We start from the raw sequence: 27,670 nt of genomic DNA, 5'->3' as shown, positions 1-27,670 counted from the left end.
AGCACCAGGATTATCCGAATGATGTAGAAAATATGGAGAAGAACCATCAAAGTTGATGGAAACAGCATTAGTGGAAGCAACAGCAGCTATAGCAAGAGCATTGATAGATGGATCCGTCATTGTAAAGGCAGCGGAAAGAAAACAACAACGTAGGGATCGTTGACTGCTGTTGAAAAAAAAAAAAATAGCGTCACTTGAAAAGGTTTGGATCGTCCTAAACTAATACCATGTTAAGATGATTTTGTGTAGGAGTGATTTTGTATTACTTCTTCATATATATATATAATACAATCAAGTAAAGAATAAAATAAATGTAACATGCTATACATAAGGAAAGAAATTATTTGCAACGGTCATATAATCTAAGATCTCCAACGGTCATATTATCTCCAACGGTCATATTATCTCCAACGGTCATATTCTCCAAAGATCTCCAACGGTCATATTATCTCCAACGGTCATGTTCTCCAAAGATCTCCAACGGTCATATGATGGCTAATATGAACTTTGGAAGTATTTTTTTTTTTATAATACAAGGTAAATTTCAAAAAAAATTATTTAAAAATTTTTTTTTTTTTTTTTTTTGGGGGGGAGGGGGGAAAGAAAAAAAAAAAAAAATAAGAGAGGGGGGAGGGATGTAAAAAGTATTGGTGGTGGGTTGGGAGGGGAGGCCCCGGCCCCCGGGGGGGGGGGGGGGGGGGGGGGGGGGAAGGGAAAGGAAAAGGAGGGGGATGGGTGGGGTTGGTTTTAATAAGTAAAAGAACATAACAGAGAAGAGAAAAAAAGAAAAGAAGAAGAAAGAGAAAAAAAAGAGAGGGAGGAAACAGATGAATATGAATGAACATGAAATAGAAATTAGTGAATCTGATCAATATGGTGGTCTCTGAGTTTAATCTACTTGACTTTCGTCAGTTCACAGAAAAGGAATAGGTTACCAAAAGAAAAGTGGGGGTGGGGGAAGAGGGCCTTCATGTTGCTGCTCTGCTCTTCCTTGTATTCTTCTGAAATTCTTTCCAACATGTAGATTGACTCATTGGACTTTTATTTCATTTATCGAGCATGTATTGTATTTCCATGATTTGCATGGACACTAGACATTTTTGTTTTCCTTCTATTGAGTATTAATGACGGAAAACCAACGAAGTTACATAAAGGAAATTAAAGTCTGATCAGTAGGCGCATCTAGAGCTACATCTAACTAATGGGTTAAGCTCTAAACAAAATCAGGATGCTTCCTAAAGTAAACACTTCCTAAATTAGCTGAGATCCAAGGATGAAGAGGCCAAGGATGCCAGTAGGCTATCCTGCATCCCTCAAGGATAGCTTCTAACAAAAAAAACCCTCAAGTTCAATTCTCAAACTATGTTGCATCCTAGTAGCCCAGCAGCTTCCCTTATGTACTATACTAAAGGACCACCCTCCTCTCCTTACTCTTTGTGTGGGGACGCCTGCCATAACAAGGGTAGTATTTGTCAGAATACTCCAATCTGAGGTTGAAGGAGTCAAATCAAACTGGGAAGATTCCCAAGTCTCCAAGACCTCATCATTTGGTAACAAAGTCTTAGAAAACTGATGAAGCTACTAATTAATTGTTTGCAGCAACCTATTTGGGTCAGGTCTAGCATGCTTAAAAATAATAGAATTTCTCATCTGCCAAAATAGTAGCAAGAGACCATGATTACATTAAACACCCAAGTTTATTAAAACCCCTGTCCCAATTCGAAGCAATCTTTTGAGGAAAAAATCTACAAATGAAGGGCCCTCAAGAGATTCGGTGTGCAGTCCAAGAGAGTCAGCTCCCCAGATGTGTTTAATCCAGTCACGTGATAAAAACAAATGCCATCTAAACCCCTCTTTTTTACAGAACGGGAAATTTGAACCAGAATTGGATCTTTTTTCAGTCACTCCTCTAGCTGGTAGGCCACAATGAATGAGTTTCCAAAATGGAAGTTTATATGTAAGAAGAGTTTAACTTCCAGAAGAAATGCCACCACTTGCTATGATATGGAGGAGGATGCGAAAGGTGAGATATCTAGAGCCACCTTTTGGGGGGAGAATTGTCCTGTCTTATAGAGGGTAAAGTTCTAGGAATCACTTCCCTTGGAGCATTGGACTTATTCTTTCTGCTAAGTTGGTTGGCAATATCATAGTTAGCTTATCAAGATCCCAATTGTTCCAAACCGTGTAGTCCAAGACCTGAACTTGATGGAGAATGGAAAAAGGGAGAATAGGGATGCTTCTACATCTGGGAGTGGGAATCAACAGGTCAAACCAGAAAGAAGTGATTAACCCATTCCCAACACTACAAGAGACTTTTGTCTTGAGTTTAAGGCCACCATATTAATGGCATTCCAAATGCGGGATCCTTTTTTCGGTCCAGTCTTTAGATCAAATAAGATGAATTTGGAAAATGTAAGTGAAACTCTATACAATACTCAGAAATTTATACAGTTAATCTTTTTATTCTTTATTTTTTATAATGTCTGTTACTTTCATGCATCCTGTAATACTTTTTGCCTCCCCCACTGATGTTGGATCTCAATGTGTATATTATCGACATTTATGAGTCATCCTATAATCAGAGTGGGATAAGCCTTGTTCACTGAATTATCTCCCATCTAGGCAACTATTGTGATGAGCTTCCCGAAAATCCTAAGGCAACACTCCCATGATTCTTCTAGCCCATTACTTTTGTTTTTCATTTTCCTATAATGCCCATAGTTGTTTTCTTTATCTTCTTTTATCCGTTCTGTTTAACTTTGTTTATGGAATGATTTGATTGACCAACAATGATAGAGGTCATAATCAAATTCCAAATTGCAGGGACTGATGTAGCGTGGAAGGGAGGATGCATAGCAACAAAACATTGAGTTGTGCGTGGAATCGAACAGTGTGATTGATGCTCTTCATCGTTTGGGTTGAGTTGGGAATGGTTGATTTCTTGGTCCCTGTAGAGCATTGGTTTACTCTTTTCTTTCCTTTTCAGTGTTCTACCTATTCTGTGCATATTAAACTGATAATGAAATAGTTGGAGATTAATTTTTGAGGTTTCTTTTTTTTTTTTTTTTTTTGGGGGGTGTTTTGAGCTGCACTGAAGATCTTAATCGAATGCACTGACATGAGATCATATATGTTAGTTTTCATGGAAGTGTTAAGATCATAATTACATGTAGAAGCAGATCAAATAAGCTTGCTTTACTTGCAGTAGTTATTCAAGGTGGAGTCCTTATGTTGGTTGTGATGAAAATTGGTCTCCGGCCAATAGATGAAAAACAAGGACTCTTTTTTCAAATTGGATTAAAGAAAACTGCGTTTGAACAGGTTTTCTTTAGCCACCTTCATTATGTGGTACACCTGGAGATCAGGAACAACTTTTTGTTTAAAATTAAACTTGGTTGTCAAAATAGGTTGAGGAGTTTCCTTTCTGCTGCATGTATTTCAGGCAAATACTCTCTTTTTGTTGCCAATCGGCAGATGTTGTTTCGGATGCATAATATGTTTCAGCGAAATGGTATTATTTGTTAATTAATATTTAATATTTGGTAATTTCATGGATTTTAGGCTCCTGGGCGAGGCCTCGCTTAACAAAGTTGATTATAGGTTAGCATACATTTGTAGATTGTTTAAGACAGGCTGATCAGATCTGGTGCTCTGTAGTTCACCAAAATAAATCTTCTTTTTTTTTTTGGTAATACCCAAAACAAATCTATGATTAGAAGAATGGGTTTCATACCGTAACAAAAGTGAACCATATACCGAACTGTGCCGTTTTTTCATACCGATTTCATAAAGTACCATTTTTCTTTAATACCGTTTTATACCGTACCGTATAAATTTGGTATGGTACGTTTCCATATGAGGTTTTCAAATTCAATACTGTACCGTATCGAGTCGACACCCTTACCTTTATCCATCTATATACCCCCAACCAAACCAAAACCCATGAAGGACACAATCACTATGAACTAATTGGGGAACAATCACCCATACACCTTGACCCCAAAATTATAAGGAACCCTTTCTTAGTCCCATATGAGTAGGTTCTCTTAAAAGATTGTGGAAGCCTGGCCCCCATTCACTTGAGGCTACATCCCCTAGCATGATCGAAAAGAATTCAAGGGAAGGCGAGAGATGGCTAGGCTAGCACGGTCTAGTTTAGGATGTGCTGAGCCAACGCAACAGTTAGAAAAAGTAGGAGGTGGGAAGACAATTGTGTTTAGAGGAAACAAGAGCTAAGGAGGATGATTAAGAGGGTAGGAATGAGGGTTTTTCTTCTTTATTTTCTTTTCTTTTCTTTTTTTTTTTTTTTTTTTGGGGGGGGGGGGGTTGCGGTGTTGTAGGTGGGAGACCAATGGGAGATGTTCACGAGAGTCTTGAGGGGGGCACAGATTGAGGGAAGATTTCCTCTGCATAATCAAAACTTGTAGCAAGGGACCAGCAGGTCCTGATTGCATGTAGCTGATGAAGCCAGGGACTTTGTTGACACAAAAGAAACTGTATAGCTGTTAATTCTTCTGTATTAGCAGTCCAGAGAGCAGTAGCATCAGTTGAAGCAGCAGCAACATGCAAGGACTAATGTAGGATGTTATAGAGAAGAAAGAAGGATGCAGAAAATAGGTTGAAGAAGGAAATTCTCAGAAGAATAAGTCTTGAAGAAGGGAAAGAGTACTCATAAGAATAAGAAGAGAAGCGAAGAAAACCGGGGTGTTTTTTTTTTGGGGGTTGCAGGGGGGGGTGCTGCTAAAACTTCATTTCATCTTTTTGTTTCTCCAAAAGTAGGGGTGTATGGATAGCCGAAATCCGCTTCCAAATACGCATCCGCATCCGTTTGACGGTATCCGAATTCGTCCGATTACTAATAGGATGCGGATATGGTAAACTCCTTTCCTACCGACTAAATTATCCGATTAAGTTACTTATTTGGATTTATTTTTCTTACTTTTATAATTTTTACTTAAGATATGTGACTATTTTTCAAGATTTTCTACTAAAATAACTATCAAAGTTGCTAAATTCTTAAAATTCAAACCTAGTCTCAGAAATAAAATGGTGAAGATGTCAACAAGTAATCAAAAACTTATATTCAATATGCATTCACGCCCACAATATTATTGTGAGGTACATGAATTTCCAACTCTTATTGGTCGGGAATTTCCAACTCTTATTAGTCGGGAATTTCTTAGATGTTTATAGCTAATGACGATCAGCTTCCTTTCGTTGCAGGATGGCTTGTGCCCTAGTTCAATCACTAAGGTAGAGCATGTATGTTGCTCGAGAAGATCATTTCTCTGTGCGTAGATTCGAGCAGCACATCAAAGAACAAAAAGACGAGCTGGCCTCTCTACGCTCGAGTAAGGATTCTTGGGTAGCTCATGAGGCCGAGCTAGTTGGTGACGTAGCTGCCTTGAGAGGGACCAATGAGGCTTTAGAGCTCGAGCGGTCCTCCCTCCAGACTCGGCTGGAGGAAACCCAAGGATCCTTGGTTAGCGTCAAGAGAAAGTTATTGTTAACAAGGATGGAGAAAAGCTGGCCCATAAACCAAGCTTTATAATGCCGACCACGAAGTTGCTCGCCTAACCAAATTGGTCGAAGAGAGGTCTCTGAGCACATTTGAAGATCTTCCTAACGAGCTCCACCATAAAGTCATCAAAAGATGGGTCCGAACAAAGAAATGCCGTCAATTTATGGCGAAGTTTGATACTCCTGGTTATCAGTCTGCTTGGCAGCAAACCTTTTCCAATATTGTCGGCAAATTCAAAGACTTAAAATTTAGAAAGTTCTAGAGTCTGATCGACCCAGGCATCTTCGATGACTTGAAGGTTCCTCGTCCCCAGTGGTGCAAAGGTCGACCCTATTTTCCGAAGCCTCAAGGAGTAGACATAGTTGATTTTTTAGACTTCTATTGGGAGCCAGTCCCTGAGGCCGGTTTGTCGAGCAGCTCTCAACTTGGTTGGAAAGAAACTGCTTCTTCCAAGGAGAGTGAGTCAAGTTCTAGGGATGAGTCTGAGGGGGACGAGTCTCAAGAAGAGCAAGCCGCAAGTTGACTTCTCGAGTAGCTGTTAGATTTTTCTTTTTGAAGCCTTTTGTTGAAAACCTTTTCTTTTTGTAGGTCGTGATATTCTTATGCCGACCATATTTTTGTATGTATTTGCTTTGAATGATGAAATAGACCATATTTCTTCTTGTAATCATTTGTATTTAGCTATTGGTGGTTGTCTCTAAGGAAATCCGTATCAAACACTTTTGGACAAACAACGCAGTTTTAAACCATTTTTTGCTTGAATGTTAAGTTTGCTTTTGATAAAGCCTTTTGCTGAGGAATAATTCATTACTTGATAAAGCTAATGTTGAAACAAAAATCAGGGTTATGATCCTTGCAAAAAAATTGCTTAAATAATAAACCTAGTACTCACTACTAGTAATATCTTCTGAGGTTGCTCAAATTCCATGATTGGAGGATTTGTTGCTTGATTTCTGGATCACGTAGGTGATATGCTCCAGGAGCAACTTATTGAATTATTATATACAAGTCCTTCTCGGTTCGAGTTAGCTTTCCTTGGTTGGTCGGATCTGAGGCTGATGCCTTATGAAGAACTAGGTCTCCTAGTGAATACTGTCTCATTTTACTTTGGTGTTATAGTATGTCGCAATTCGTCTTTGGTATTCTTCTAGACGATATTGTGCTTTGTCTCTTTTCTCATCGAGAAGATCAAGATTAGCCCTCATTCCTTCAATATTTGCTTCTTCGTTGTACTCCTCTTCTCTAAGGGAACCAACTTGTACTTCCACTGGAACACGAGCTTCTACTCCATAAGCAAGTCGGAATGGTGATTCCCCAGTGGTTGTCTAGGAAGTTGTTCGATATGACCACAGTACACTGTGTAATTCATCTACTCATCTTCCTTTCGTTTGATCGAGCCTTTTCTTTAATCCATCAAGTATAGTCCTGTTGGTGACTTCAACTTGACCATAACTCTAAAGGTATGCAACTGAGGAGAGGTGTGCTCAATCCCTTAGTTTGTACAGAATTTCTCGAATTTTGTATTCTCAAACTGCTTTCCATGGTCAGTAACAACAAATTTTGGAACTCCATATCTATATATGATAGTGTGCGTGATGAACTTTTTCATCTAGTCAATATTGATCGAAGCAAGAGGCTCGGCTTTCACCCATTCTCTGAAGTAGTCCACCGCAACCACCAACTACTTCCTGCTCCCAGAAGCTTTAGGCAGCTTCCCTACCAAGTCAATTCCCCATCTTGCAAAAGGAATAAGTGATAGAATTGATATCAAAGGCATTGCCGGAGTATAAGGTATGTTGAAATGAACTTGACATTTGTCGCATCTCCGAGCATAATTCCTTGTGTCCTCTTGTATAGTAGACCAAAAATATCCTTGCCTTTGTCTGCAAGTGTTCGAGCTCCTATGTAGGCTCCGCAAATCCCTTCATGAATTTCTCGTAAGACTCTAGTAGCCTTAGGGGTTCCTAAGCATTGTAATAGTGGTCCTGTCACAAATTTCTTGTACAACCGACCTTCCCTGATTGTATACCGAGCAGCTCTTTGTTGAATTGTTCGAGCCTCTTTTTGAATCTTCTAGAAGTTGATAATGCTCCAAGTAACGAACGATTGGATCCATCCAGCCTTGCTCGGTCTGTATCAGCATGTGATCGACCACGCTTATGCTCAAACTCAGAAGCTCCTCCAAATGGATAACTGGTTTTGTGACATCCAGATTTTCTGTAGCTAGACGAGAGAGTGAATCTGCTTGATCATTCTCTGTTCTAAGTACCTGCTTGACGAGCAAATCTTTGAAGTGTTGTCTGCATTGGTCGACCATGCTGAGATACTTACTTATTTCTCTTTTATTTGGCTTCATACACTCCATTCACTTGATTCACAATTAATTGTGAATCACTTTGATTTCTAGATTTTGTATCCCAAGAGCAATTGCTACTCGTAGGCCAGCCAATAATGCTTCATATTCTGCTTCGTTATTTGAGGCTCTAAATTTGAAGTGAAGTGCATACTTTATTTTTAAACTACCTGGACTTTGTAGTAGTAGTGTTGCTCCACTTCCTTGTGCATAGTTGGATCCATCCACTGACAAAGTCCATCTTTTTATAGGTTCAGGGGTGATACTCACTTCTTGCTCGTCTTTTGAAGTTTCAAAAATGAAATCTGCTAGTACTCGAGCCTTAATGGTTGGACATAGTCGGAATTCAATCTAGCGTTCACTTAACTCAATTGCCCAGGTTATTGGTCATCCCGCCAGGTCTGGTTGGTGCAATATTTTCTTTAAAGGAAAATTATTCAATACAGCAATTGGATGGTGTTGGATTCTATTAGGAGTCTAATAAGAGTTTGTATAGGAGTTAAATTAGAGTTTGCATTCATGTAAACTTCTATTCCTTGTAATAGTCTACTTTCCATTTTATTATAAATAAAGGGCTTGAGATCATGAATCAATAAACCATTCTACTACAATCGTTTCTTTCAACATGGTATCAGAGCCTAAGTTCGATTGAAGAATTTTTTCCTTCTGCAAAACCCATCGCAGATTTTTTGCAGATTTTCTCTTTCTTCTGCTACCGCAAAACCCATCGCAGTTGCAGAATTTTCTGCAACCATCGCAGGAATTTTCTGCAACTATAATACCATCGTAGAGCTCTTTCTTCTGCAACAATTGCAGAACTTTTTCTACAACCATCACAGGATTTTTCTGCAACTATCGCAAACATTCAAATTCCTCTTTTTTTCTGCAACTATCGCAGATATTCAAATTCAGAAATTTTCTGCACCTATCGATTCTTCGCGTTTTGGACGGAAATCCGCCACTGCAAAAACAAGAAAAAGGAGGGAAAGAAGAAGAGAAGAGGAACCCTGCTTATACCATCACCGCTGCATCTCTTATCGAGCCAGAAGCCATTGAAATTCCCTGAATTTTTTTTTTTCACCCATCGTTTTTTTCTGGCATACCATCACCGCTGCATCTGCACCCATCGCAAACCCTCGCAACCCACAATTCTGTTTTTTTCGGTTCTTCAGTTCCATTGCACCCATCGCAAACCCTCGCAACCCATCTCCTTTTTTTTTCTCTGTTCTTCAGTACCCACTGCACTATAGTGGGTTCGATTAGGGAAGACCAGGAAGAAAAGGAAAGAAGAAGAGAAGAAAGAGAAGAAACACCATCGCTGCTGCTACTTGCTTCGTCTCTCCAGCTTTTGGGACTTCAAGAAGAAGAAGAGAAAACGAATCAGATTGAACCAGGTAAACAATAAATCTTGGTCGAACCATATTTTGGTTCTCTCCAACTTTAGACCATATTTTGGTTCTCTCTGAATTTAGACCAAACCAGACCATTGCATATTTGGCCAAACCATATTGTTATTTTGTTTCTTATAATCTGCTATTCTGAAAAGAAAAAGAAAAAAAAAAAAAAGGAGAAAACTTGTCTGAGTTGTTTGGCTATTGCATTCTGCGACGTTTCTATTACTTCGAAAGGGTGAAGACTGAAGAACTGCAGATAATTTTGTCAACATGACAACTATTGATGATACTACTGCTCCCACTGGATCCGAATATTTTTCCACTTTTCATTCTCTTTCAGTAAGATTTGACGGCACAAATTACTTGATCTGGTCTCGATCCGCTTACCCGACTATTCTTTGGAAGAGGACTAGTTGGATACATTACGGGCACTACTATCAAACCCACTACCGCAGGTGTTTTACAGGATAAATGGATATCAAACGACTCTCTTATTATGTCATTCCTTTTGAATTCCATGCATCCAAATATTGCCCGAGGTTACCTATTACTTGATATCGCAGCCCAAATCTGGAAGGCTACTACTGAAACATGGGACAGTTGGGGAATGATGCACAAGTTTATGAGCTACAAAAGAAGCTTCATGAGACTACCCAAAAGGAACTAACTGTGGCCCACTATTATGCTGAGTTGCGATCTCTTTGGCAAGAGTTGGATCATTATGGGGATTATCACCCCACTAATCCAGATGATGTGGCGACATATAAGAAGTACATTGATAAGATTCGAGTATATGACTTCTTGGCAGGTTTGAACGTGGAGTACGATCAGATCAGAATGCAAGTCTTAAGTCGTTCTCCCTTTCCTACACTAGAACAGTCTTATGCTCTTGTTCAGTGTGAGGAAAGTCGTCGATTAGTCATGCTTCATACTCCTATTATGGAGAAATCAGTTTTACAGTCTGTTCGCACTAAATCTGATCCAGCTAAGGAGATTGTCAAGTGCGAGCATTGTCACAAACCATATCATACCAAGGAAAATTGTTGGAAACTGCATGGGAAGCCTCGCTGATTTTGAGCAAAAACGAGCACAAAGACAGGGAAAACCAAAGACTAATCTTTCTGAGACAGTTTCCACCACACCCTCTGCAGACGTTGGTTTTTCACAGGAGGAGTTCGCTACTCTGCGACGTATTCTGCAGTCTTCTACTGCCGATACAGCCTCGACCACTGCTTCCTCTACTACCCCTACCAACTCCTACCTAGCTACTTCAGGATCTGGGGAAGGAGATTGGTCGTGGTAAATGGACTTTATTTGCTCGAGCCGATTGGAGGATCTACTTCTGCTTTGACTACATCTTCTAATCCGGTCCATTCGGTAATATCAAACCTTCATTAGTGGCACCGTAGGCTCGGTCAACCCCCTTTCAAATTTTGTCATTTTCTCTAGATATGTTTTCCTGATACTTTTATCTTACCATTACAATTTCTTCCTTTTCAAGTTTCCCCATTGGAATTTCCTTTGTTATTATCTTCCCACGTGTAACGCTACACGTGAGGGGGAGATTGAAGATGTCTACAATTCAAAGCCTTTCATGTAGACTTCCTTATGTAGAATTTGATCTTTGTTACCTTTGAAAGTTTGTCCCTTACCTTCGCAATCTTCCACTTTGGAGATCTAACATTGCTATAGAGCTATCTTTTTGATCGTGCGTAACTTGATCTCTGTTAACCCTGGAGATTTGCCCCTTAACTTGACATCTTCCCTTCGGAGATCTAACCTTGCAAAAGACTTGTCGTTTGACCTTTGCAAAACTTGATCTCTATTACCTTCGGAGATTGTCACTTATCTTGACAAATTTTCCCCTACCTTTGGAGATTGTCCCTTGGCAAACTTTCCCTTTAAAGATCTAACATTGCTACAAATCAAAACTTTCACTTTGGCTATTTTACCCTAGCTATTGTTACCCCAAAAATATATTTTCCCTCAGATTTGTGCAGAAATTTAGTCTTCTCAACATTTGAAGATTCTACTTTTTTACTTGGGCGTTCTTCCTTGGAGACATAAAGTTGCAGTAAAGATGAGGACAAATCAAATGGAAATCTATAAGGCAGACGTAATCTATAAGTTTGAAGATCAAATTGCAGATGTTTACCTGGACAGATGTTTTATACTTTTTTGGTCAAGTTGGACATGTGTGATATCCATGCCTCAACTTGAGGGGGAGTGTTGGATTCTATTAGGAGTCTAATAAGAGTTTGTATAGGAGTTAAATTAGAGTTTGCATTCATGTAAACTTCTATTCCTTGTAATAGTCTACTTTCCACTTTATTATAAATAAAAGGCTTGAGATCATGAATCAATAAGCCATTCTACTACAATCGTTTCTTTCAACAAGATGGTGATCGAAGTATGGCCAAAGCTTTCTTGCTGTTGTAACCAATGCTAATGCTTGTTTGTCTACCTCTGGATATAAAGTTTCTGCATCAATGAGCACATGGCTTATATAATAAACATGATTTTGTTCTTTACCCTTCTTCTCGTACAAGCACTACACTGACTGCGACTGATGATGTGGCCAGATATAGAAGTAACTCTTTCCTTGTGGTCGGTAGGACGAACAAAGGCGGGTTCGATAGTTTCTCTTTCAGCTCTTCGAAAGCTTTTTCACATTCTTCATTCCATATTTATGTCTTTTGATTAGCTATATTCTTCAAAGCCTTATTTTTCTCCTAACCGAGCAATAAACCTGTTCAAAGCTGCCACCCTACAAGTAAGACATTGCACTTCCCTAATGTTTCTTGGCGGTTTCATCTCTTGGATTGCCTTGATCTTCTCGAGATTGGCCTCAATTCCTCTCTGAGGCACTATAAACCATGGAATTTTCCAGATGATACTCCAAAGGCGCACTTTTCCGGATTGAGCTTCATCCTATATGTTCGAAGTACATCAAATACTTTTACCAAGTCGCGTAAGTGGTCAGCCTTGGACGTGCTTTTCACCAGCATATCATCAACATAGACCTCCATATTTCGGTCTAGTTAGTAAATATTTATTGACCCCCCTTTGATAAGTGGCTCCTGCATTCTTCAGACCGAATGGCATTACCTTATAGTGGTAACTGTCCCTGTCAGTTATGAAGGTCGTATACTTTTCGTCTTCTGGGTGCATTATAATCTGATTATACCCAGAGTAGGCATATCTATAAATCAACATCTCATGTCCAGCAGTTGCATCAATGAGGAGGTCTATCCTAGGAAGTGGATAACAGTCTTTAGGACATGCTTTTTTGAGATCAGTATAGTCCATGCACATCCTCCATTTATCGATCACCTTTTTAACCATCACTATATTAACCAGCCAGGTTAGATGTTCAATGGGCTTTATGAACCCTGACTGTTTTAACTTTTGAACCTCTGTTCGAATTGCCTAATGTTTTTCAATAGAGAAATTTCTCCTTTTTTAGACAATCGGAATCGCTTGAGGGTCGATGCACAACCTATGCTCGGCTACTCGTCTGTCAATGCCAGGCATATCATCTGTTGACCAAGCAAATACATCTGAATTTTCCTCAAAAAACTGAGTTAATCTGGCTTTAAATTCTATTTCTTGCTCGACTCTAATCATGGTTCCCTGAGTTGGTTGTTTAGGATTTAGGCAAATTCTTTCGACCTTCTCAACTGGTTCAGCTCTCTACATGGTTTCTTCATCTCGATCATCTCTAATTTCAACAAACATGGTCAAACTAGCTCTCGCCCTTTTTCTCATATAGTTGAAATTGCTCTGCCGACTATATTTTTGATCGGTGCTACATTCTCCAATTCAATTCTTGGTCGGGAACTTCATCTTCATGTGCAAGGATAACACCACTGCTTCTAAAGCACAGAGGATAAGTTGACCCAATATTACATTATATGCTGACAAATCTCGAACCATAAAATTTGATTGGACAACCCTATCCCTTGGGTGCTAGCCAATCCGAAGATCTAACTTGATAGTTCCTTTTGCCGGGATTGAGGACCCTGTGAATCCATAAAGCTGAGCTCCACATGGAACAAGCATGTCTTCATTCAACTTCAGCTTTCTGAAAGCTGTCAGGGATAAAATGTCCGCCTAGGATTCAGTATCTAACAAGACTCTGTAGACTTCAGTTCCGGCCAATATGACCTTTATTACAAGAGCATCATCATGGGGAGTCTTTACACCTTCCATATCTTTCAAACAAAAGGTAATTGGTACTGATGCTGCCTTCACCCCTAGCTTCTCAAGTTCAGCATTCCCTATGTTCAAGCCTTCCTCTTGGCTTGCCTAATTAACTCCTCTGTCGGGCCACCGAACACTGTATAAATCGAGGATTGCTTTCCATTGTCATCCCCATTCTTTGGTCGGTTTTGGCTAGAGTTTTGATGCCTTTCTCTACTAATCGACTAGCCCTCTTCCTACCTCCCTCTGGTAGTTGATGAGCTCTTTGATTTGCTCAAACATATTTCTTCAACTGCCCCTGGGAGATTAATTTTTCAATTTCTATATTCAAATATCTGTAGTCATCAATCCAATGTCCGTGATCTTTATGGGATTCACAATATTTGCTTCTATCACGATCTTCTGATCGAGAATGAAGTTTGTTTGGCCATTTAAGTATCCCTTGGCTTTTGACTTGCATCAGGATTTCTGACCTTCTAGTATTCAAAGGAGTATGTGTCTCCACCGACTACTTTGTTGGGTCAGGCCAACCACCTTAGCTCGGATTTGTGATTCGATTCCTGCTTTGCTGGGATTTTTCTTTATTTGCCTTTGTTTATGTGGTTGGCTCCTTCTTTCGAGACTCTATAGTTTCTAATATCTCTTCCTGATTGTGACATCGTTCGAGCAATTCCGCAAATGTCTCGGGCATATCCAACAAGAGGCGTGTTCAAGCAATCCTTCATGAGTAAGCCCCTAGTATAATGAAAGGCTATCTTCTCATTTAAATTCTCGATTTGACCTTCAAAGATAGCTTCTGACAGACTTCATTTGGCCTTGTTTGATAGAAAGTTGAGTGTCCTGTCTCTTCTTCATACTGACTCCACTTTGGAATCATGACAGGAACACTCGACCAAAATGGTTGAAATTCTTTATTGAGCCATTTTAGAGTCCCAGAAATCACTCAGACGCGGCTCCGATCAATAAAGCAGGAAAGATTCTACACATGGCAACTTCACTATGATGGTACGAGGACATAACAGATTTATAGTGCATGATATGATGTCTTGGACACCTCATCCCGTCGAACATTGTGAAGGTCCAGCATTTGAAATTCTTTGGCATCTCTGCTTCAGAGATTGCTCGGACGAAAGGAAGATCCTTCAGAACAGAGTTAGAGCATCTCTGCCTGAATCTTTTAATTTCTTCAACTTTTCATCGAGTTCTTCGAATCGCTTGTTTACATAGTCTGCGTGCTCAGCAGGAACTCCTTTATTATTTTCTCCTTGAAGGTCGTCAGTATGACGAGTACTACTTTCTCAATCCTAATGTTCATTAACTGGATGAGGGTCTTTAAACGCTGCCTCTCTCGGTGGTCGAGATTTCTCTCCAACCTTGTCTTTTATTTTATCTTGATTTCTCTAAGATGGTCGTGCAGAGTGGTCGAGTAGTGATGCTCAAACCTCCTTTTGCTTTGGTGATCAACCTTCCCTGGTTTCGTCAAGGTTAATTGAATTAACCCGCTAACCTGTTCCAGGGACGGCCACTTGCTAGCGGATGCTTGCCCTAATCAGTTTTCTTAGGTCTAGAATTTGTTTTTGAAGTTCATTAAATTGACCCATAGTCACGAACTAATCAGATTGTTCTGATGGGAAGTCACGACGAGGAATTCTTGTGATTCCTTAAGGCACATCCCCTGTATTAATTTCTGGTTTGCCTTCGCTGGAATCATCTCCAACCACTCTTCCTAATCTGGTTTGCATGAGGGCCTTTGATCGGGTTCCCACAAACAGCGCCAATTGTTGCTACAGAATTATATTCATCCGTAAGATTAGCCAATTGATGATGCAAAATGTTGTTCGTCCGCCCAATCAGCTTCTTCCTGCAAGAATGTGCTCGACCGGGTTGGACGAGTAACACCTCCAAAGCTCAAGTCAATTGAGTAATAAATCTAGGAATCAGGAAGCTTGATTGCAACGAGCAAACAGATATGAACTTTTGAAAACTTACCTTCTTATGGGCATGGGCAAGGATATTTATACTTAAAGATTACCTAGGCTATCTCGTGCTTGAGTTTAATTCAAACTCCTTTTTAGATTGTTCTGTTAAGTGAATGAGTTATATTTGAATATGAATTGTAGAGTTCTTTTTGGACTCCATAATAATCTAATCCTTTAGACTTTGATTTGGGATTCTTATCCCTAACTTGGAGGAATTCAATTAAATATGAATAATAGGAATAATTACCTGATACGTTCATGGAAAAAAATTCAACCGAAATGTCTACAAAATTCCAAATTGAAACGAAATCCGGGTACAGGCACGAAATGTGTCCTGTATCATTTTGTATTTCGGTCGATACGAGTCAAAATTTCAGCCCGATACCATATCGGGCCGCAACCAAACTTGCGCAGGTTATAAAATAACTTGTTTCGACTCATTTTCGACCTACCGACCCATTTTCAACCTATCGAGCAATATCGACAGGTATATTTCGACCCCTTTTTTAGATTTTTTTTATTTCTCTTGCTTTCATCCCTCTTTACACCTAATTTCTACAACTCCATTTCCTTCAAACACTAGATTTGCTCCTCCATTTGTGCATTTTCTCAAATCTTGCAAGGTGAGTAACCAACTTCTTCATTTTTTTATTTTTGTTTCATTTGTGCCTTAAATCATCTTAGATTGCTTCCAAATTTATGTATGTTTACTTTAGAGTGTTGATCTATGAATTTGTAATGTCAAAATTATTTTTTTATTCTTCCTACTATTTATTTATTTTTCTGTTAGTAAAAATTATTTACTAAATTATGTATATTGCTAAAAATGTATATGTATAGTACATGTATAAGCTTCAAATTAATGTATGTGAGAGTTGAGACACCATATTGCTGTGATGGTGTTGAATTAATTTTTTTTTCAGTTAATTATGTAATTTTATCGTATTTAATATATATTTAAATATTAAAAAAACTAATTAATTTCTGTTTTAAATTTAAAAATGGCAAAGTATTAGTGGAAGCATGTATGCAATTTTTGGAGCACGTTGTGGATATTTTTAAGATAATTAGTGTGTATTTTATATATTTTTAAATTATTTTTATATTAAAAAAATACTTATATAGTAGGAGGTTATTATTAGAAGCATGTGTCATTTTTTGAGCATATTGTGGAGCTTTTCAAGATACTTAGTGTGTATTTCTTGTATCAGGCACTCTCTTTCAAAGATGTCAAACATAGCTTGGCAACACGGGAGGCCACTGACAGCTAATAGAAGGAAGAGCGAGTGTAATTATTGTAAGAAACAAACAGGAGGTGGGGCCACTAGATTGAAGGTGCATCTAGCTGGTGGCAACAGGGATGTAACAAGGTGCCGAAAGGTGCCCGCAGAGGTCAAGAAGGCAATGGCCTCATATATTAGTGGTGGAAAGCAAAAGAGGAAAGAGAAGAGAACACAGAGGGATAAGTTCGAGGATGCATGCTTAGATGACCTTCCAGATGCTGAGGATTATGATATGGATGAGCCAGGAGAGTGTGACCCTGATCCAGAGGCCGATCAGCTGAGGAGGGCGATGATGATGAGTAAGGAGCAACAGAGGGTTGATGACATGAGGAGGCAACAAAGGGGTCTAGGTTGTGGGTCCTCTAGAGAGCTAGTAGGTATGGGAGGCACAAGTGGCTCCCAAGTCCCTCTGAGGAGGACTCAGAGTGTGAGGCAGGAGGCTCCTATCCCACGGGCCCCTACAAGGGGTCGAGCTTCATCAGCACATCTCATAGATCCGGATCTTAAGATTCTTCGCAATGATGCGGCCCTATTTGTGAGGCCTGAGCATAAACAGAGAAAGTGGAAGCACTTATGAGGGAGTGTGAAGGAAAAAGTGGGGATGGTTTTCTCCAAATGGGCTTATTACCATAGTATTCCAGCACATACAGCCCAGGGGCCCTACTATAGAGATATAATTGAGGAGGTAGGCAAGGCTGGGAGTGGTGTACAGGGCCCCACTCCATATGAGATATATAATGTCTATTTGCCTAAGCATAAAGAGGACTTAAATGAGTATATTAAGGGATTAAAGCCCATGTGAAATCATTATGGAGTGACTGTGATGGCTAATGGTTGCCTTGGTCCCACTAGACAATCCATCATCAATTTCATGTTGAATTGTGATGGGAGGACAGTGTTCCTCAAGTCAGTAGATGCATCCGGTGAGAAGAAGGATACAAAATACATTTACAAATTATTGAAGCAAGTGGTGAAGGAGGTTGGAGTTGAAAATGTGATTCAAATTGTGACTGATAATGGCTCCAACTACAAGAAAGTTGGGTTGAAGATGCAGGAAAACTCCAGGTATCTAAACATATAGTATTAATTCTCATTTGTAAATACATATATTTACATTACATGTACACTTTATAACTTTGTATTGATGCCTTGATGGATGGACAGATATAAGCTCTTTTGGACTCCATGTGCTGCTCACTGCATTGACTTAATGTTGAAGGACATCAGAAAGGTCAAGCTTGTGAAGAAGACCATGGAGCAAGCCCGACAAGTTAGCACCTTCATCTATAACCACACCTATGCATTAAGGATGATAAGGCACAAGTGTCAGGGTGAGTTAGTGAGGCCAGGCATAACCAGATTTGCTACTAATTGGATAGCATTACAGAGCTTTGAGAGTAGGAAGACTTGCCTTAGGAGCATGTTTGCATCAGAGGAGTGGTTTAACTGGGAGGGTTCTTCATCAGTGGGAGGAAGGAGAGCACAGTTGACCATACTCGATGAGACTTTTTGGCACAATGTGAGGATAGTGGTGAAGATGCTTGAGCTTGTAGTGCATGTGTTGAGGATGGTAGATTAGCAAAGAAAACCTACTCTACCACATATATTTGCTACAGTAGAGAGGACAAAGCAGCAAGTTGCTCAGGTCCACCCACACAGCAACAAGAGAGTCCTCCAAATCATCGAACTTAGATGGCAGTCTATGTTGCAGCATCCACTGCATAAGGCTGGTGAGTTGTCAAGTCTAGTATTTAATTAATTTTCATTATGTTATGTTATCACACTATGTCACTATTAAGCATTAACTATTCCCTTTTATGACATACTTTTTCTTACACAGCATACTATTTAAATCCTAAGTACCATTAGAAGGACAATCTTGAGATGAGGCAAGATTTGATGGATGCCGTCTAAACTGTAGTGGAGAAGTTGGAACCGGATCCAACTGCACAAGCAATCATCCTTATGGAGGTGAGATAATGATTTGAATAATTTGATATTCACAATTCATAATTTTATACAAAATCATTAACATAGTAAGTAGTAAGTAATAAGTAGTAACTAGTATTGTTTTTTCTCTTTATATATTAGATAAAGGCATTTAGGGATGCCACTGGGAGCTTCGGTCGTTCTGTGGCCGTATCAGAACGAGAATCCACCCCTGCGGGTAAGTTCATTCATTTATTTCATTATACATTTAATTATTATATTATAGGGTAATTTTCATCTGGACCCCCTGAAGTTTGGTCTATGTCATTTTTAGTCCAAAAACACTAAGACTTTGCAACTTCCTCCCCTGTACTATGGAAAAAGTCAATTTAAAGACAAATGATCACTTTTATGACCACTTTGCCCTTATTTTCTTTTTTAATTTAAATTTTGTACGTACACGGTCCAAATTTGGGGATTCCATCCGCCGACCACCACCAATTTCCGGCCGACACTGGCGAAGAAACGGTAAACCGTCGGAAAATTCAGGTACCAACGGTAGCTTAGTCCAAGTACTTGTAAATCAATTTGAGTGCATATGAGGCCCAAAATTGAGGTACCAAGAGTCAGATAAAAAATGTCTAGTTTTGGTCAAAATTTCGACCTTTTGCAAGGTCGAAATTTCCATTTCGACCGAGATTTCTTCCTTGGATATGTTTACGGTCCAACCTTAATCTGGTCGAACCAACCTTAACCTGGTCCAACCTTAATCTGGTCTTCAGGATCCTCTGTTATTAGAACCAGCTACTAATGGGCTAACAAAAGGCCATGGTTTGTTGATGGGTCTGTTTTGGGTAAAGAAAGGGTAGTGTTTGGATTATGGGATGTCTAAAAAATTATGGGTTTTCTTATGGGATGGTTTTGGAGAGGTACTAGGCTAAGTTTAGTTTAACAAAATCCTGGATGGGCAATTTATTGTGTATCTTGGTTTTGAGAGGTTTAGAGTTTTAATAAAATTTAAGACAGGCAGGTGGTTTGAGATTAGTAGGGTTTTGGGTCATCCAAAGATCCTATGGGATGGTCTGCAATCAGGGTTTTGTAGATCGGGCTGCTTGAGATACCCAGACTTATCCAAGAATGATCAGGGAAGCCTGCAGTTGGGTATGGGATGGATTATTGGGAATTTCAAGAGTCTTGATTCTTGATCTTGCTCTTTTCTTTCTTTTCATTTCTTTTTTTATTTCTTTTCTTTTCTTTCTTTACTTTTCTGTTTTTCAAATATGCCGTGATGAAGAAGAGATTGATTTGCAGAAACTTCTGCAATTCAAGAAAGGGGCTGTGATGGGCTCCTTGGTTTCCAATGCAGGTAGCAAGGATCAAGAAAGGAAGGAAAGGAGAATAGGGCTTGCTGCTGCCGCAAGGGATTAGAAGAGGGGGAGAAGGCTTCTGCAAGGGCTGGTGATGTGAACAGCGCCCCATGCGGGGCCTGAAGTCCTTCAGTGGGCCCCAAGGCACCACCAAGGTGGTTGAACACTCAAAAAAGGGGTTTTTTGGTCAATTTTCCCTCTAGGTTGGTAGAATATTCTAATTTCAGATATCTTGGATTAATTTTCTCAGTCAAAGTCTAGTTAGAATTCTTATTTGAGTTAATAGTGTGAAGCTTAGTGTCAGAGGTTATAAGTAGCTTATTCCTTTCATTGTAAACTTCCAAGTCTGCATTTAACAAAATTATTAGAATATTGCAGCATAGAAGATGCGGCAGGGTCCTTTTGGGAGGGTCCATGCTGTTGTCAAGCTCTCCTATTTTCAGCCAATTCTGCCCTGTGATTCCGGCAAGGAATCCAGCAACCTTTCTCTTCCAAATTCTGCAAACAAGTTGAACCCCTTTCCAGCCCCAGTCCGAATCTCTGATGCGAACACCTATTACCCCTGGCCCAAACCCAAAGTGGGCAAGAGCCCATCCAAGCAAGCTGGCTGGCCAAACGCTATCCAGGGCTATTTTTGGGTATTTTAAGCCCTATTTTACAGTTGGAATCTAAATTCTAGAATTTTAGCTTTATTAGAAGAGTCCCAGTCCATTTTAATTTCTTATTTGATTTGGGATTGAGTTGGTTTCCATTAGTTAAGTTGTGGATACGATAAGATTGTTTTACAAGAAGGGTTCCTATCTTTTAGGAGGTTGCTTTTGATTAGAATTTGTCTTTATTAGTGGTTGTGATTTACTTAGGTAAGGAGTCTTTCTTTAAAGAGTACCCTATAGTTCAGTCTTTTTTTTCCAAGAATTCATTTAATTTAGTTGGTTCTTAATTGGTTGTAAAAGGGTCTCCTAACCTATAAAGGAAAACCTAGTTAAGTTGGTCTCTAGGTCTTAGTTGAGTCTCTGAGTTTGAGATAAGTTCTTTCTTTTTCTTGTAAATGTTATAAATAAGACTCATTGCTCATTGCAATTTTCAAGTCTGATCATTTGAATACGAATATTGAGTTTGACGACCATGGTTCCTGTTTGAGGGGGCCACAGCAGATTTGAGTTAAGTTTCTACTTTAGGATCAGCACCTTTCTTCAACTTCACCAAACAACCTTCAATTCTAGCAGCAGTTCAACCCTCACAGCAGCCTACCTTCGACTCCAAATAAGTTAACAGCAACCCCAGCCCCTTCCTAACCTCCTCCCTTTTCTTCTAGACCATGAGCAAGTTTCTCCTCACCTACCCCCATAGACTTCCTTCTATTTTTCAGAGTTTTTCTAGAATTCTCGTACTTTTTCCTAGACCTAAAATTCAAGGTCAGATCTACAGCAATTTAACCATTAGATCTGTCCCAAACATTAGGAACATCCCTAACCCTAGTGACCTTCCATCCTAATTTCAACCCACTCGGACCAAGCCCTAAACCTAACCAAGAGTCTGAAGCCAAGTAAGAAACTTAATTTGAACGATTGCCTTAAAGGATTAATTCTAAAATTGTAAAACAACATAATCAAAGTTAGTTCTAGCCTAACCGAACCCTTGAATCATTCCATACTCAATCCTAGAAGTCTTAAAACATACAAACCCTAACTTATGAAAATTCTGCACTTACACCTCTGTCCAATATACTTTTCATCAGTTCCAACCCTAGACTAACCTGACCAACCCTAAAAACCCTTCCAAATTAACCCTAGACTACCCTAATCTTAACCCTAAGACTTGGGTTGCAAAATAGCCTTATCCATGGGGTATTTTTAGTGAAAACAGCTGCTGTCCACTGAGGTTTCAACCCAAACAACAAGGGTTTAAACCCTAATTTGTGCTGCTTCTAATTAAAGAGGGTTCTGGAAGGCTAACCCACCTGGGTTACATCAATCTCTCTTCTTTCTCTTCTCCCTGTACCCTGCTGCTTCTATTACTTGCTGTTTCAGACAAGGAAACATCAAGAAAACACCAAGAATCTCCAAGAACCTTGCTGTCCCATTCCCACAGTCAAAGAAAACCCCTACCCTCCCATTGCAAGCCCCTCTCCCACCTTGACAGCAGCCAAGAAACCCTTCCCCACCTCTCAAAACCATAAGATACCCCTTTCCCCCTTTCTTTCTCTCTTGGCTGCCTCTCTCCTCCCCTTCTCTGATTTGCGGCAGTCAAGAAAAAGAAAGAAAGAAAGAAAGATCAAAGAGATTGCCCAAGATCTTCAAACCCTTCCCCAATTCTTAAAATTCTCTTCATCAATTGTTTCATCCTAGAATCATCCCTAAAGCCTTCCAAACCAAACTGCAGATTTCCTTGGGTCAGACTTGATATCACTTCCCATCTTGATTTGGTAAAACCCTAACTTTTCCCTACCCACCAATTTGGATCCCATTTTATCTCCTTGTCCTTCCCTACAAATCATAATTATCCTAAACCCCATAAGGATTAGATAAAACCCGAACCATCCAAACACCAACCCAAATCAATCCTAACTTGTCTCTAGGATCCTCCTGTGAATTCTCAGGAATCCAGTACATCCCAAACCTTCCCATAAGATTTTACATTTAATTGTTGGAAGATTCTGAGCGAACCCTTAATCTTAGGGAATCCATCCAAGAAACCCTAACCCTAAAATCGGGTTCAGGGTTAGGGTAGAGGAGGGGCTGGGCTTGTACTTGATTGGTGGTGGACTGTTGGAGTTGTGGTCGAAGTTGGAGGTGCACTTGTAGAGGAAATATGGCTGCCCAGGGATGAAGAAAATGAAGATGAAGCTTGAAGACTAATAACTCCAGAACTTCAACACTCTTCAGCCTAGGCCGCAGGGTTTCTTCCCAAGACCCAAGCCCTTGATTTCTTAAAGTGTGAACTGATTTCTTTCATAATAAGAATGGCTATTTATAGCCTTACAGCTTAAAATAAAACCTATTTGGTCTCAACTTACTACTTCCTACTAAGACTCAACTAAGGGATCCTATAGAGGATTGGGTTCCCTTTACAACTCTATTTGTGAATATAACTAGAAAAGGACTCTTTAAATAAGAGTTCAAGAAACAAATACAATTAAAATACCTAATTACTAGTAAGAGTCCTACTTGAAAATTGGACTCTAGTTGGGATTCCTATTCAGACATGGACTCTTCAATAACTTGACAAAAACAACCCCAAATTAAAAAATAAAGATAGATCCATAACCCTTGGATCGGGGGGGGGGGGGTTCCAAACCAGTCCCCTCTTGCGCCCTAAAAGGGCTAACCAAAATACCCCTAAGGTATTCAGCCAGCTTTGGGCTGGACCTTTTGGGTCTGATTTTTGGGCCCAACCCTAGTTACATCAGATCGTCACTTTCATTGTTCACAATTTCTTCTACATCAGATATGCCTTCAGAAGATTTTATCGTGCTTGACACCATATCATAGAAGCTACTTGTAATATCTACAAGATACCATAGACCTATTGTAAGTTTAGAAAGTTCGGTTCAAATTTTATGGTATCCCTCACTAACTAAAAAGAGTACATGTCGTTGATCAATCTCCACATAATGGACTTGTGACAACAATTATAGAATTGTAAACAAAGCAAACTTATAAGGGATGGCAGAATCATAATATCAAAATTCAAATAAAAACAGAAGAAGGGTGATTAGTACTTTAGTAGTACGTATTGGGAGGGGCAGACTTGGTGACAAGTTGGAAAAAGAATAAGGCAAGAATAAAACAGAAGGCAGGGGCAGTATTGGAAATAATAGAAAATGACCAAATAGAAGGATTCTGAGTTTGGAAGTATGAAAAGGAAAACAAGGGGAAAGGTGCTGTCTTCATTATTGCCCTTGGTTTCCGTTTAGCAACTGCTGAAGGAAGAAAACAAGCAAACTGGTGAAAAACAAATTGATTTCTGCTGGATAGGTTGAAGTCAATGGGGGCATTGGATTCTGGTTCATGAAATGTGCTATGCTATCTTTTGAATGCTCTCTCACTCCCATTTTCTCTTCAAACTCTCTCCTTCAATTGTGGCTCCTACACTGCGTTTCGCTAATCTTTGGTAGATTTTTTTTTTTTTTTTTTTGGGGGGGGGGGGGGGGTGTTGGTATGTTGAGCACTAGTCTCAAAAGTCCCAACACAGCCCAATAGTTGAGTACAACAACAACTACAAGGGCCTACTAGGGCTGTTGTCTCTTGGATGTCAATTTGCAAATGCCTGGTTGCACTAGAGGGGAGGGAGCAACTACAAATTCAATGAGAGTGACTAGTGCAGACCTCAACCTGCCTTCAATTTTAAAACAATCTTGAAGATCGTAGTAGGACGAAGCAGAGAATTGCATCCAGAGTATTGTGTGATTAATGTATACCTTTGAAGCTCAAAGGAAAAATTGATAGGACAATCATACGACTAGCTATGATGTATAGAGAAAGTTAAATGGTTAAGAAGCATCACACTACAACATGAGGATGGTAATATTGAAGTGAGGACAAAGTAAGAACAAACCATATTAGAACTGATTTAAGATAGTTGTGATAAGCTTCCCAAAAAAATGCTTAAGCTTGATGACCATGTTCAACCAAGGCCTTAGGATGCTCCAATGTGAAAGAATAATTTTGTTCAGAATGAAGGAACTAAAAGAGCAAGGGAAGGCCTAGAATAACCATGGGAGAAGTAAACCTATAAATGGATAGCCGAAATCTGCCTCCAAATTCGCATTCGTATTCGTTTAAGGGTATTCGTATCCAAAAATGTTCTTACCGGAAAATATATGTATCCGTCCGCTAAGCAACCGGATTTGGATTCGGATAATTGCTTATCGGATCGGATAATATCCGGATAATTTTTAATCCGAATAGAGTAAAGTATTTAACATTTTTTCTTTAAAAATAGATGATAATCGGATTCGGATACCGATAATCGGATTCGGATAGCGGTATTCGGTAATCGGAAATTATAAATTTATAATAAAAAATGTAAAAAAGTGACAATTATCAATCAATAATCAGATATTTTATCAGATCGGATTATTATCGGATATCCGATAAAGTTTCGGATTCAAATTCAGATGCCTTCTCTAAATTTTTACTGGATTCGGATTCAGATAGCAGATTTGCTAATCGGATTCGGATTCGGATATTGGTGTATCCGAGCCGAATCCGGTCCGTTTACAAGCCTAGGGAGAAGTAGCGAGGATAGATAGGTGTAGCTTAAATCCTGAACAAGTTGTATAACCAAGAATTGAGTTGATACTAAAGCAAGGTTCCATGGAGCCGACCTCATTTGGCCGGGATAAGGCTCAGTTGTTTGTTGCTTTGGGTGTTGATCATGTGTTTCTTTCTCCTCCTACCCTTCATATCATCACTATTCACTACAAGCTTTTTCAATCAGTCTTTCTTATGTGCAAGTGGAGTGGCATAGCGAAACTAAGAAATATGTCAAGTAGAGAAAGAAGGGTTGGTCTACTCAGTACTCACTGGCAGTTGCAGAGAAGGATACACTTGACCATATCTTCGAACAGACTTGGTGACCGAAAAACTCTGCCGAAGCCTCCCTCCTTGGCTGCTTTGTGGATTTTATGAAATTCCCGCAAGCTCCTTTCTTCTCTGTCCGACAACCGCAGCATTCGTTCGACCTGAGCCTGAAATCCATCACAAAATTCCCCTTCTTGTACTGTCATCAACAAACGCACTACATATAAATACATCAAAAAAGGGTGGAGCATTTTCCGTTCCTCTTTGCAAGGTAAAATGTATTATGTGAAGGAGGAGGCAATTAGTTAAGAAGAAAGTAGCTAGTGAGCCACGGTACCAGAACCGCATGGCGGTCGTCGACGGACAGGTAATCGGCGCCGAAAACAACGACGTGGAGAGAGGTGGAGTCGGGGGGATGAGAGATGCGGACTGGGAGGGAGGTGGTGTCGTCCGAGAGGCGCAATGGTCGCTGGAGGGTCTTGGTTGATGGGTCCCACACGTTAGGGGCCATCATGAACAGCCCGTGGCTGCATACTGCCTTCTCCAGATTGAAGGACGACGACGACGATCTAAGAGGCAGCGTGAGCAGGCAGGACGACGAAGACCACCGCCGCGTGAGCGATTCTTCGTCGTCTTCTTCTACCCCTCTTCTCTCCTCATCCTCGTCTATCAAATGCTCTGCTTTCATCATTCTCTCTAAACTCAGAAATTTTCTGAATGCATCAACCAATATTGGGACACAGCCACAATTTTAGAACAATTCTGTCCGCTCACGGTACTGAGATTTAAATTCAATAAACTGTGTTGCCCTTGCCGCTCGCAGTAATTGCCCTTGATTTTATCCAACTCCCACTCCCTTTTCAATTTCATTTCATATTGAAGAACCCACGTAAAAGAAGAGAATTTTGGTTCTTTTTTCTTTTGGGATCTTTATGAAGTTATGATCCCGTTTTTATATACCAAAAAAAAAAAAACAGAGAATTTCGTTAATTCTTCTCGTCAGTTTTGTTGCCGGATGGAGATGTATCACACGCTATTCATTTATATCAGTTCGCACTTAATTCAGCTTCTAGAGTCTTTCAGAAGTAGTGGTGGAACCGTGGAACTGCCCTCTCCTTTTTACGTTGGACTCTTCTGTAAATAAAAAATAAAAAAAAAGAATGTCAGACCAAAAAGCTCCCTCTCGGGGTCAAAATGAAGGCCACATAAAAAAGGGGTTTTGTTTCAGTGCTGCGCATTTCAATGCGCAGTGCTGAGCTGCAAGCGGCTCAGATTGAGATAGCAAAGAAAAATAAATTTCAGCCATTGATTTACAAAATGTGAGGTTTTTTTGATTTTAAGTGAAATAATCGGTTCATTGGGTCGGCTCATGCGGCTCATTCAGTTCAGCTCAAAAACAAATCGGTTCAAAGAAGCAATTTGAAAATGAAAAAATCGAGGGAAACTAATCGTCTTCTTCATTTTGTCTTCTTCATTTCCCTGCAACGAAACCTTAAAAAAGAGAGAGAGAATCTGCTAAAGATCATGAGTCTTCCAATGACGAGCTGAACATTCCTAAAATCTAGGGAAGCTTACCCTCTTCTTCTTCATTCTTGTTTGAGCCTAACTTGGAGGAGAGAGATAGCCTGCAGATTTGTGAGAGAGATCCTGCGACAGATTTCTAAGAGACAAACAGCCTGCGAACAAGCAAAATCAAGGGGTAAGTTTGAGGCATCTAAACCTGCCCTTCATTGGATGGAAACTGATGTTCTAGAATAGGAATAGGAAAGTCATTACAAATCCTGCTCTCGATTATAGTTAGCTAGTAAGTATCAATCTCTATTTTCCTTTTCACCAATACCAGTGGAGATTCGTCCTTTCTTCTGTGTGACTCACATTTCTTGTCTTGATTCACTGTGCGCATCCAATAGTTTGCAAAGTAATTGTAGAAGGTTTGAAATATATGTATGGTTTTGATTGATGTTTTTAGCGGTCATGCCTCAAACTAAAGAGAGAGATGTCTATTGTCACAGCCAATAATTTTTCCTGGAGAATCTGATTTGATGAACATGATGTCTTCACTCTTTTATAGGCATTGATGTATCTTAAGAGTTAACAGAAGAAACCCCCACCTTAG

At 39.7% G+C, this 27,670-nt stretch overlaps 1 protein-coding gene across 3 annotated transcripts in view; it reads right to left on the bottom strand.

The window, feature by feature from the left end:
* LOC149012163 (uncharacterized) overlaps window positions 1-26,443 on the bottom strand; it is a 43,345-nt gene extending 16,902 nt beyond the window's left edge. The window contains exons 1-2 of one of the 3 annotated variants that reach the window (XM_089159285.1): window positions 25,892-26,443; window positions 25,558-25,721 (exon numbers count right to left, since the gene is read on the bottom strand). In XM_089159285.1, coding sequence (XP_089015411.1) covers window positions 25,558-25,721; window positions 25,892-26,245 — 518 coding nt within the window. In that variant the 5' untranslated portion in view covers window positions 26,246-26,443. The remainder of the gene's footprint in view (window positions 1-25,557; window positions 25,722-25,891) is intronic. The other 2 variants (XM_089159283.1, XM_089159284.1) reach the window with 2 other exon arrangements.
* Between the last annotated feature and the right edge of the window lie 1,227 nt (window positions 26,444-27,670).

The sequence above is a fragment of the Hakea prostrata genome, chromosome 6 (genome assembly GCF_041222555.1).
Source record: "Hakea prostrata isolate BN-2017 chromosome 6, UWA_Hpros_2, whole genome shotgun sequence".
In the NCBI taxonomy this organism is placed as follows: Eukaryota; Viridiplantae; Streptophyta; class Magnoliopsida; order Proteales; family Proteaceae; genus Hakea; species Hakea prostrata.
This window is presented reverse-complemented; position numbering and strand designations above follow the sequence as displayed.